We start from the raw sequence: 12,274 nt of genomic DNA, 5'->3' as shown, positions 1-12,274 counted from the left end.
CTGGGCAACATGGCAAAGCCTCGTATCTATAAAAAATACAAAAAATAAGTCATGCGTGGTGGCATGCACCTGTACTCCCAGCTACTCGGGCGGCTAAGGTGGGAGAATCACCTGAGCCCAGGAAGTGTAAGCTGCAGTGAGCCGTGATCGTACCACCGCACTCCAGGCCAGCCAATGGAGTGAGACCCTGTCTCGAAAAGAAAAGGAGCTGCAGCAACCACAGGCTCACTCCCTTCCTCTCTCTCCCTCTCAAAATTATGCACCTCAAAGGCACAGTTCTCTGCCCCTGGACCCTCCCCGATCAGCATGTTACCCCCACCACTGCGCCAAAACTGCTCTCATCTGGGCCACCAATGACCCATCAGGTGCCAAATCTAACGGTCAATACATTTGAGTGACGCAGAGAAATTGGAGTGTTGCAGGAGCAAGGGAGCCATTTTTTAATGGAAATATTACATCATGTCTGCACACTGAACAGTCCAGGGAAGACAGAAAGTGGCTACAGAAAAGATCAACCAAGGCACAACAGACCTGGGAAGGCCAGAGGTGAGAGAGGTGAAGCCTCTCAGAATTTGAGAATTCCTTCCTCTACAGTGGTCAGCTCAAGGAAGCAACTCTTTACACTTGAGGTCAACAATTCTAGTTTCTTCAACATCTGCATGAGGATATTCCCACAATATTATTGGTGATAGAAAAATATTAGAAATGACAAAAATGCCCCACATAGGAGACTGGGTGAATAAACTAAGGAACATCCACACAGTGGAGTACAATGCAGCCATAAAGAAAAAGAAAGGTGATCTCCACCTGCAAGGATTCCTAGAACATATTAAGTGAAACAAGCAAGGTGTGTTAAAGAATGTATAAAATACACCACCTTTTATGCAAGGAACAAAAGGGAAATGAGCAGGTGTGTGTATGGACATTTTTGTAAAGAAACATAAGAAGGATAAAATCAGAATCCACTGAAAATTGTTACCCGGGAGTGTATACGTGGGAGAGACAGCAGTGAGACTTCTCTCCCTCTCAACAGGGTCTCACTCTGTTGCCTAGGCTGGAATGCAGTGGTACAATCATGGCTCCCTGCAGCCTCAACTTCTTAGGCTCAAGTGATCCTCCTGCCTCAGCCTCCTGAGCAGCTGGGAATACAGGTGCATGGTGCACATCACCACGACTGGTAATTTGTAGAGCTGAGGTCCCACTATGTTGCCCAGGCTGGTCTCAAACTCTTCGGCTCAAGTGATCCTCCTGGCTCAGCCCCTCAAGGTGCTGGGATGATAGGCTGAGCCACCAGACCTGGCTAAGACCTTTCAAGGTATGTCATTTTCATAGTTTTGACTTTTGAAGCATGTAAATGCTTTACATTTTTAAAAGTAATATTAAATAAAATTAAATGTAAACATATACCCAAAAACTAAATACAGAGAGAAACAAATTAATCTATTTATACATTAAATGGATGACATGACCACTCAAAAAGAAAATAATTCAGTTAAGTTCTGAACACAGAATTCTGACTATATACTCTTAGTGGATATATTGTACAGTTAAAAAATAATGGCAAAGAAATCTTGTACCTAGCATGTTTGTAGTTGATAGAGGTATTGGTATCGTAATTCCGACACTATTTTTGTATGCAATCAGAGTAAATAGCAAATATATTTCTGGAACCAAGGTTCTCCCTGGAGATTGGAATACAGAATGCTGACAATTAAGGGATAAACTTGTAGCATTGAACTGGAATTAGAAGCAGCAGTGTGAACTCACAATTTTTAAAAAACTAGACATTTGCTACCTCTTTTGACTTAAAGAGACTAGAAGTAATGACATCCCAGTAGCCACAAGCACCCATAGGGCCCAGATTTTGCTATCTAATTACCATTCCCTTTTGAACATAAAATAATCCATCAGTCCAGGGGAATATATTATTCTATTTTAGGGGATTTTTTTTTTTTAAAAAAAAGGACACAGGAGAAGAAAAGCGCTTATTTACAGAAGAAAATGCCAGCTAATAAGTGAGGAAGCCATGATAAATATAGAGAAATCACTATTTTGCAATCTCCAGCATAATATTTAGAGATGACATTTAGCATGATTTAGAGAATGACAATCAGTGGATAATAAAATCATGGGGAGCGCGTCATGGGTGAACAAGACGTTCACACAGTCTCAGAGTCTGCCCCTCTAGAGACCATGTATTAAAAAGGAAAGAAGGGCTGAGCATAGTAGCTCACACCTGTAGTCCCAACACTTTGGGAGGCCAACACGAGAGAATTGCTTCAGGCCAGTTCAAAACCAGCCTGGGCAACATAGCAAGGACCCTGTCTCCAACACAAAAAAATTAAATTTAAAAATTTAATACAAAACAATTAGCCGGCCAGGCACAGTGGCTCACACCTGTAATCCCAGCACTTTGGGAGGCCGGGGTGGGTGGATCACGAGGTCAGGAGATCGAGACCATCCTGGCCAACATGGTGAAACTCCATCTCTACTAAAAAAACAAAAATTAGCTGGGCATGGTAGTATGTGCCTGTAATCCCAGCCACTCAGGAGGCTAAGGCAGGAGAATCACTTGAACTAGAGAGTCAGAGGTTGCAGTGAGCTGAGATCACACCACTGCACTCCAGCCTGGGTGACAGAGCGAGACTCCGTTTCAAAAAAAAAAAAAAAAAAAAAAACACCCAAGTGTGGTGGTGCACATCTGTAGTCCTAGCTACTCTAGAGGCCAAGGTGGGAGGATCACTGGAGCCCAGGAGTTTGAGGGTGCAGTGAGCTATGTTCACCCCACTACACTCCAGCCTAGGCAACTGAGTGAGACCCTGACTCTACCAAAATAGAACAAGTAAAAAAGTTTTTTTTAAAAGGAAAGAAGCACCTTTACAATGGAGAAACCCATAGGCCACCGCCTTAACCCAGTGATCAAATCGTTAGCACCACCAATGACAGGCAGCCTGGCATCATGTGCTCCTCCTGATATGATGCCCCCATGAAGACATGCAGGCAGCGTAGTCACACTCTCCGCAGAAACATATGACCCAGATCTCATCGTGAGGAGACAGACAGATCCTGATGGGAGGATATTCTACAAGACAAGAGGCTCGGACCCTTCCAAAATGTCATAAAAGATGGAAAGACAGAACAGAACGGAGAGAGGGAAAGGGAAGGTGGTTCCAGATGAAAGAAGCCCAAAAGAAGAGACAAACGTTCATGTGTGATTCGCTCCTAGATCCAAGCAAAAGGCATCATGGGGACAACCAGGGACATCTGATCATTCAGGCAGACCCCCAGGGCTGTTGTGAGAACCAACTGTGATCATGGCATCGTGGGGACAACCAGGGACATCTGATCATTCAGGCAGACCCCCAAGGCTGTTGTGAGAACCAACTGTGATCATGGTATCGTGGGGACAACCAGGGACATCTGATCATTCAGCCAGACCCCCAGGGCTGTTGTGAGAACCAACTGTGATCATGCAGGAGCACCTGACCCAGGCCCTGTACCTGGGGCTGCTCCGTAAACAGGTCAGAGAAAGGCCCCGCGGCCGGGCTTGAGAGCTATGCTTGGGGCCAGGCTGCCCGGCTGTTCTCCAGGAGACTGTGGGCCCCAACGTCCCCACCTGTCGAAGGTGATGGCAGTACTGCCTCCTAGGACCATTGTGACAATGAGACACGACAGTGCCAGGCATAGTGAGAACCCACTACAAGTCCGAGAATTCCTCTCATTCATCATCTGCGAACTCTGCTCTTCCATTTTTTGCCTGGCAACTCTTTGCTCGTTCTTCCGTATGAGTTGCAAGGCCGCCCCGCCCCCAGGCCAGGCCGGCTTCCTCTACTCAGAACCTGTGGCATCTCCAAAGGCCCTCATCACAACCAATCTGAACAGTAACTGTAACTATTCAAAAATATTTGTCTTTTCAGACAGACTGTAAGTTCGAAGGACAAGGATCACGTCTGTTTCAAAGATCACTGTATCCCTGGCACCCAGCCCTCGGGACTCATCCAACATCTGATGAATAAACAACCAGTTTGTCTGCTCATCAAACCATGCATCAGTCAGTCCCGGGAAGATCACTAAACTGCCCTCACCCAGCAAATGCAGACACTAGAGCCCGCCCCTGGTGAGGGAACGTGAGCTATCATGTATTTGGTGACACATTCACTCACAGAATATCGCTGGGGACCCGCTTCCCTCCTGCTGCCTCCCATCCTGAACTGAAGGAGCTCAAGTCGAAAGAGGGTGGAAGGGACACAAAGTGGGCCTGAGACCAAACAGGATGGGAGCCGCAGGCAGTTTTGAAAGCTGTCCCCAACCTGCTGCTGCCGCATGGCTGGGTGCTCTGTAGAAACGGCAAGGGGAGAGAGGACCCTGAAGCCACAGCCCAGGGCCTGGGGGCACCACCTGGGAGATGCACACTGGGAGGTGGGAGGTGTGCACTGGGAGGTGGGAGGTGCACACTGGGAGGTGGGAGGTGTGCACTGGGAGATGCACACTGCAGCTTTGAGTGTCTTCCTAGGACCTGTGGCCGATGTCACCATGCAGAGAATCCTGGCCCAGCCCAGGGCTGCTGCAGGGAGATGGGGGTGAGACAGAGCTGTCCCTGCTGTGGACTCACCCAATAGCTTCTGCAGCACCTGGCCATCATACAGGTCTTCCTCCAGCTGCTTCACAATGATCCTCTCCTCCACCAGCACATCATTAATCCAATCGAGGAGGACCTGTGGGAGACGCAGGCGTTATGGCTTCACTCTGCCAGTGCCATGGTGATGAGGCAGTGACCAGGGAAAGCACAGAAACAGAGACTGCACAGCTCTGCAGCCACCACCAGGACCAGAACAAGCACAGGGACAGAGGCTGCACAGTTCTGGGGCCACCACCAGGACCAGGGCAAGCACAGAGACAGAGGCTGCACAGCTCTGCAGCCGCCACCAGGTCCAGAGCTAGCACAGGGACAGAGGCTGCACAACTCTACAGCCACTAGGACCAGAGTATCTGGTGTTCACCTTGGTATGGGCGGGGGGCCAAATGATCAAGCATTGTTAATACTGCCCTCTCATCACCCCAAGACAGTCAAGGTGACCTACAAGATATCCATTCCTCCCTGGTCACCCTAAGCCTCAACCCACCCTAACCCAGGACAGCAAAGGGAAGTCATGCATGATTACTGACAAGCTTGGTGTGCCCACTGTCAGCTGCATTTTGTATGCACCCTTACTGAGACAGAATTCTCACTCCACACAATTCATCTTTTAAAAGTGTGTGATTGGATCTACTTCCCCTCTCCATGGATTTGGCTTTCTGGACATTTCATATTAATAGGAGCCGATGATGTCTGCCCTTTCGTGTGTGGCTTCTTTCACTGAGCATGTTTTCAAGGTTCATCCATGTTATAGCATGTTTCCGTCCATCTTTTGTGCCTACGCTGAATCATATTCCATCTCATGGGGGACCACATTTTGTTTCTCCATCCCTTGGTTGATGGTTATTTCAGTTATCACCCCTTTTTAGGTACTGTGAGTGGTGCTGACATGAACATTCAGGTACAAGTCTCTTTGTGGATGTGAGTTTCATTTTTCCAGGCCAGCCTTCCTCTTAAGCCTTTTTGCAACAGATTTTCTATTCAGTTCACTGGGTGATACACGTTAGAAGGAGATTGCTTCCATTGTGAAAGTACCTATGGAAAGACAGGACTCCCACCGAACACAATTCCACCTGGCCAGTCTGCTTCTGACACGTCTATTCCACAAAATAAAATGGACTCAATCAATGGCACAGAGTGCGTGATTTTCCTGTGCAAGGGAAACTAATACAATGATCTCATTGGTCCCAGTAACCTCTCGGAAATGGGAATTTATGACCCCTCTCAGAGATGAACAAAAGGGCACAAGTCCAGAATATACCGTCCCCTGTCACTCTGAAACAGCTGCAACCTGCGACATTGGCCACAAGGCAAATTTCTGTGAAGCACATTCTATTTTCCCAGTAACACAAAAATATCGAACCTGACACACAAGCCCACAAGGAACAGAGGTTAAAATAAATTAAAGGGCGGTTTGCAGGGAGAGGTGCATGGCTCTGTGGCATTCTGGTCTTGTCAATGCCACCTCTGAAGGTCGGGGCACAGCACCAACTACCCTGCTTCCACCCCGGGCTCTCCCTGCGAGGTGGCTGGCAGGGGGAGGGAAAGCACTGGCCTGGGAGTCCCAGGGCTGCACCTGAACCCCCTCAGTTCCCAAAGAGCGGCCTCCCCCCACCCCCCATGGCCCACAGAGCCCCACACTTACTGGCTTCTTGCCCTCCTCCTTCACCCTCTGCAGCCTCCCTTGGGGGATCCTCCCTGACTCCCCCGACCTTCACATGGCGCGTTCCTGAGGGCCCTGGACAGCTCCCCTTCTCCCTCCCCACTCTCTTCCGAGGCCGGTTTCTGCCCTCCTGCAACTTCCAGTGCCGTCCCTAACCCAGGACCCCCTAAGCACAGGGCCCGCCTCCCCATGCTCCTCCCACGGAGCAGGGTAGGGGGGTTCCGTGAGCGTCTCTAACAGGACTCACCACACCCCAGGTGTGCTCCTTTCCAGGGAAGGCAGGAAGGCCACCATCCTCCAGTCTCGGATCCTGGACTTCGCCTTCTCACCCCACTTCTGTCCACTTCTTAACCGGTTCCACTCCTCCCCATCTCCCTCTTGTCCCTAGGCCATGGCCACAGCCACCCCTGAACACCCTGCCCCCTTGCTGGGGTTCTTCAAATAGCCCAAGCTCATCTGCGCCACGGGGCCTCTGCACACACCACTGCCCCTAACCCAAATACCACCCCCTCCCTCACTGCCTGAGCAGCACTCCCTCCTCCAGAGCTCAGACCACCCCAGCCCTCTAGGCAGCATCTGCCATCACAGCTCTCAGTACCCCAGCACCCTGTCTCATCCTGTCCCATTAGCAATGGGAGCAAATCTTTGAAAGGCTCTCCCCTGTTAGGCGCCAAGGTCTATGAGGCCAGAAGCTATGACCAGCTTGTTTGTGGCTCTGCCCCGGCACCAGCACTTGCTGCCTGGCACCAGAGCTCTGTAAGGATGTGGTGAATCAGTGGACTAATTTACTAGGCACTACTGCAGACCAGGCTCTGGTGACAAACAGGACAGACGAGGCCTCTGCCTTGAGGGCCTTACATTCTAACTAGACCCCAAGAGACACATGGACGCCCACAGTTTCAGGTTGTGATGGGTGATAGAAAGGAAAATAAAGCTGGATCCAGTGGAGAAACCGGGTGAGCACGCCTGCGCAGATGATGACGGCCAACGCCAATCGCGAAGGTGTGCAGATGGGTGTGCCCCGATACGCGATGAAAATGGCACTTTACCTCACAGACTTTCTCCCCAAAGTGATAACCCGATTGAATCATGAAGAAAGCATCAGACAAACCCCAACAGAGGGACAGTCTACAAACTCTCTGAGCAGTACTCCTCAAAACTGTCAAGGTCAACAGAAACAAGGAAAGTCTGAGAAACTGTCAGAGGCCAGAGAAGCCTCAGGACTGAATGCAATGTGGTGTCCTAGGAGGAACCCTGAGACGGCCAAAGGAGAGCAGGTGACACTGAGGATATCTGAATAAAGCACCTCCGTAGTTAGCAATGGGATGTATCCGTGTTGGTGCAGGGCCTTAGTTAGTAACAATGTATCTGTGTTGGTACAGGGCCTTAGTAACAATGTATCTGTGTTGGTACAGGGCCTTAGTTAGTAACAATGTGTCAGTGTTGGGGCAGGGCTTTAGTAACAATGTACAATGTATCCGTTCTGGTGTAGGGCCTTATTTAGTAACAATCTATCTGTGTTGGTGCAGGGCCTTAGTAACAATGTATCCGTTTTGGTACAGGAATTGTAACAAGCTCGCTGGCAGGAGGATCGCTTGAGCCTTGGAAGTCAAGGATGCAGTGAGCTGTGATTGCACCACTGCACTCCACCCTGGGCGACAGAGTGAGACCCTGTTTTGGGAGCCTCAGGTGGCATCTGAGCAGAGACAGAAAAGGGTGAGGACGAGCTGCGTGGACACCTGAAGGAAAGAGCGCTGGAGGCAGAGGGGACAGCCAGGAGGAACCCTGCCAGTGAGCTGAGCACAGGGGACTGATAGTGACAGGAGTGGGGGGAGGGGGACAGGGCCGACCCTGGACTCTCCCCCAGGCTGAGGGGGGAGGGGGCCGTGAAACCGCTCGGGTCAGGGTATTCCCCCCAGACCAAGAGACTTGGAGTGCCACCCAGGGTGGCTCTTGAAGACTGACCCAGCCACTGACCCCAAGCCAATGCCCCCAGCCACAGAACCCAGACTGCTGCATCTATGCTCTGCCCCCCCAGGAACTTGCTCTGGCCACTTAGTGAGATTATATGGGTTTGGTTTTTGTTTGTTTTTTTGTTTTCAAAGCATGTCATTTAAATTTGAGAGACAACACTAAGTTTACAGACACACAGAGCAGCAATCCTAACTACCCTTTTTGGTCTTCAAAGCCCTCCTCTGCCTGCTTCCACTCTCTCGCCACCCTGATTTCCACCACAGGTTCCCCATGATCCTCCCAGCTCCCCGGCTGACCTCCTTCTGACCTGCAGCCTCCCAGGCTGCAGACCTCTTCCCTCCACCAACCACTCAGCCCTTGACAGCCAGGTAAGGCCAGGGACAGAGCCTCTTCCACCTCCTCAGAGCTCCCAGGAAAGCCCCAAGCCCGAGAAATGCCGCAAATACTAGATAAGTGACTACTCGTAATATTTTGCATGTCTTTTATAATTTTTGGCTAATGGCTTTAAAATGGGTTTTCCTGGTGCAGCGGCTCACACCTGCAATCCTAGCACTTTGGGAGGCTGATGCACGATGATTTTTTGAGCCCAGGAGTTTGAGACTACCCTGGGCAATAAAATGAGACCCCATCTCTACAAAAAAATTTAAAAATTAGCCAGGTGTGGCAGTGCACACCTGTAGTCCCAGCTACTCGGGGGTCTGAGGCAGAAGCATTGCTTGAGCCTGGGAGGAAGCTGCAGTGAGCCGTGATGGTGACACTGCACTCCAGCCTGGGTGACAGAGCAAGACCCTGTCTCAAAAAAAAAAAAAAAAAAAGTTTTGCAGGTAGAATTTTAAAACACCCCCTAAAATCCCGACCTGCTGGTGTACACGCCTGTGTAAATACAGCACGGCATGAATACGTAGGGTCTGCATTAAGACCCAGCTCCAACAGAGTTTTAGCTGTGTGACCTTGAGTCACTCACTTAACCTCTCTGGACCTCAGAGTCTTCATTCAGAAAGGAAAATAAGTCAGTCCCTAGCCCTGTGCACACTATATGACCCAGCAATTCCAGCTCTAATTTATACCAAGGTACTAATCCAAATGTGGCCCTAAATGCTTACTAGCTCTGGAATGATTCCAAATTTGTGTAGGAAAAATGAAAAACTCAGAGAAGCCTGAAGGGACATATATGAAAAAAAAAAAATTAGCCCTGCCTTCTGTTGGATTTTTCTGTCTTCCAGGTTTTCAGCAGCATATATTACTCTGGCAGTTCAAAAAGATAATAATTATCATTTTTACAAATTAATCACTATCCAGATGGCTTCTAAAGAACTTGACAAGCAGGTCTTAAATGCATATATAGGTCGGGTGCAATGGCTCACGCCTGTAATCCCAGCACTTTGGGAGGCCAAGGCTGGTGGATCACTTAAGGTCAGGAGATTGAGACCAGCCTGGCCAACATAGTGAAACCCTGTCTCTACTAAAAATACAAAAATTAGCTGGCCATGGTGGTGCATGCCTGTAATTCTGGCTACTTGAGAGGCTGAGGCAGGATAATCACTGGAACCTGGGAGGCGGAGGTTGCAGTGAGCCCAGATTGCACCACTGCACTCCAGACTGGGCAACAGAGAAAGACTCCATCTAAAAATAATAATAATAATAATAATAATAATAATAATAAAATGCATATGTAAATTCAAGGGACTCCTGGATTGCCAAAACAATCTGAAAAAGATGAACAAAACTGGAGGACCCACACTCCACTGTTTCAAACTTGACTACAAAGCTCCAGTCATCGAAACTGTGGGACTGACATCAAGGCTGACACAGACCCATGGAACAGAAAGGGGCGTCCAAGATAAGTCTCACGTCACAGTCAACTGATATTAACAAGGATACCAGGATAATTCAGTGGAGAGAAAATAGTCCTGTTTCCTGCCTTAGTCTTCTGTGGAGCATGCAGGCCATGTGATCTCATTTTCACTCATCAGGTCTGTCTCCCCAGCTGGCCTGGCAGCTCCTCCCAGGTGGGGCCTGTGTTTTGTTCAGTGCCATATCTCCAGCAGCTAAAGCAGGCACAGACCCACAGAAGGGGCTCAAACTGCAGAACTGCCTATGGACTTTCTAGAAAGGTCTCCTGGGCATGCAGACATTTGGTTCCAGAGGCTGCCTTGCTCAGAGCTCAGTCTTGTTAGGAAACACACAAGAGACAACATTGCTGCTATAAAGAAAACTGAAAAAAGAAAAAAAAAAAAATCACATCTGGATCTCAAACCCGGTCTAAGACCAAACCCAAAAATAACAAACAGAAAGATTAAAATCAAATTCCATGCAGCAGGCCATGGCAGTCCTCTCTGGGAAGCGAAAGCTGTTCACGGCCCAGTTCCACCGCCACCCCGAGGAGGTACAACTTATTCCTGGATACCACAGCGCATGCTGCCACTGTACTTCCCAGGCCATCCATCTTAATCTGCTATGCCACAAAAGACTTTTTAAAGATAGCACTAGTCATTATTTTTAGGGACGCACTCATTTGCCAACCCCGAATCCTGTGGGCAGATGTCTAGCACATACATTAATTGTGCTCGTGCATACCACTCCATCACACGTCTTACAAGCTTTTGCTTTAACCAGAATTTTTTTAAAAAATTACTTTTCCTTTAGATCCTTCTGAATTATAATCAGGATCTGCAGCCTGTCTCCCCCAGAGCTATGACAGTTATGTTTAAATCACTTCCAAAAAGAGTCGGATGAGGGCTGATTGCAACAGGCAGGAGGAGACACGGCCCAGTGGGGGCCAGGGGGCACAGGAGGGCACCTCTGCGCAGCTCCAACAGCACCAATTTCTGCCCAGATGATCATTTTCATGCAGCTGATTTTCTTCGCAGAGACAAAGGGAGGAAGAAAACAGAACTTAAAGACAGGAAGGGTCTTGTCCAATCAACCGGGGAGTGAGATGTGAAACCTGCTCTTGGGGGAAGACGCACCCCCAGATGACATGCAGTCAGCCTGCTTTCAACCAGTCTGCTTAGGGAGTTTTCTGTGGTTTTTTTTCTGACACCCAATGTGTTATTCCAACAGCAATTCTCTGATTATCTGATACCAATGGGGTGTCCTACAATTCAGTCTGATTCTAACACTTACTACCTGGAGTTGACCCCACAGGCTAAGAGCTCAGTCCCACCAAACTGACTTCATTCCAGACACCGCTGCAGATGGGGCTCCCAGGCTACCTGAGCCTCTTCCCACTGATTACAAATCAGGGCCCTCACCTCAGGTTGAGTGATTTGCCAGAACACATGGAGCTCAGAAAAGCATTTTACTTGGGATTACCAACTTACTATAAAGGTTAGAACTCAGGCACAGCGGGCCGGGTGCAGTGGCTCATGCCTGTAATCCCAGTACTTTGGGAGGCTGAGGCCGGCAGATTGCCTGAGCTCAGGAGTTTGCAACCAGCCAGGGCAATAGGCTGAAATACCATCTCTACTAAAATATTAAAAAGTAGCCAGGCGTAGTGTTGGGCGCCTGTAATCCCAGCTACTTGGGAGGCTGAGGCAGGAGAATCGCTTGAACCCAGGAGGCAGAGGTCACAGTGAGCTGAGATTGCACCACTGCACTGTAGCCTGGCCGACAGTGCGAGACTCCATCTCAAAAAATAAATAAATAAATAAAGAACTCAGGGATAGCGTAATTAATAAGAAACACTGCACAGGAGAGAGTTTTGGGGGAGGGACGGGGCTTCCATGCCCTCTCCCTGCGTGTCCCCCTCCCAGCACCTCCATGTGTGTTCCCCAGCTCCAAAGCTCTCTGAATCCCACTGTTGATGGGTTTTGTGGAGGATTCATTATGTAGGCGTGACTGATTACATCATTGGCTATTGGTGATTTGATTCACTCTCCAGACCCTCTCCATCCCACCCAGAGGCTGGGGGTGGGTAGGATTGATAGCCCCAACCCTCTAATCCTGTGCTTGGTTACTCTGGGGCCAGCCCCCACCCTGAGTCACCTCATTAGCATAAA

General features: G+C 49.1%; 1 protein-coding gene across 1 annotated transcript in view; it reads right to left on the bottom strand.

The window, feature by feature from the left end:
• The window catches only part of PARVB (parvin beta), a 149,916-nt gene that overhangs the window by 44,161 nt on the left and 93,481 nt on the right, over window positions 1–12,274 (bottom strand). The window contains exon 4 of the mRNA XM_054470040.2: window positions 4,613–4,715. Within this exon, the coding sequence (XP_054326015.1) occupies window positions 4,613–4,715 (103 nt within the window). The remainder of the gene's footprint in view (window positions 1–4,612; window positions 4,716–12,274) is intronic.

The sequence above is a fragment of the Pongo pygmaeus genome, chromosome 23 (assembly GCF_028885625.2).
Source record: "Pongo pygmaeus isolate AG05252 chromosome 23, NHGRI_mPonPyg2-v2.0_pri, whole genome shotgun sequence".
Classification (NCBI taxonomy): Eukaryota; Metazoa; Chordata; class Mammalia; order Primates; family Hominidae; genus Pongo; species Pongo pygmaeus.
This window is presented reverse-complemented; position numbering and strand designations above follow the sequence as displayed.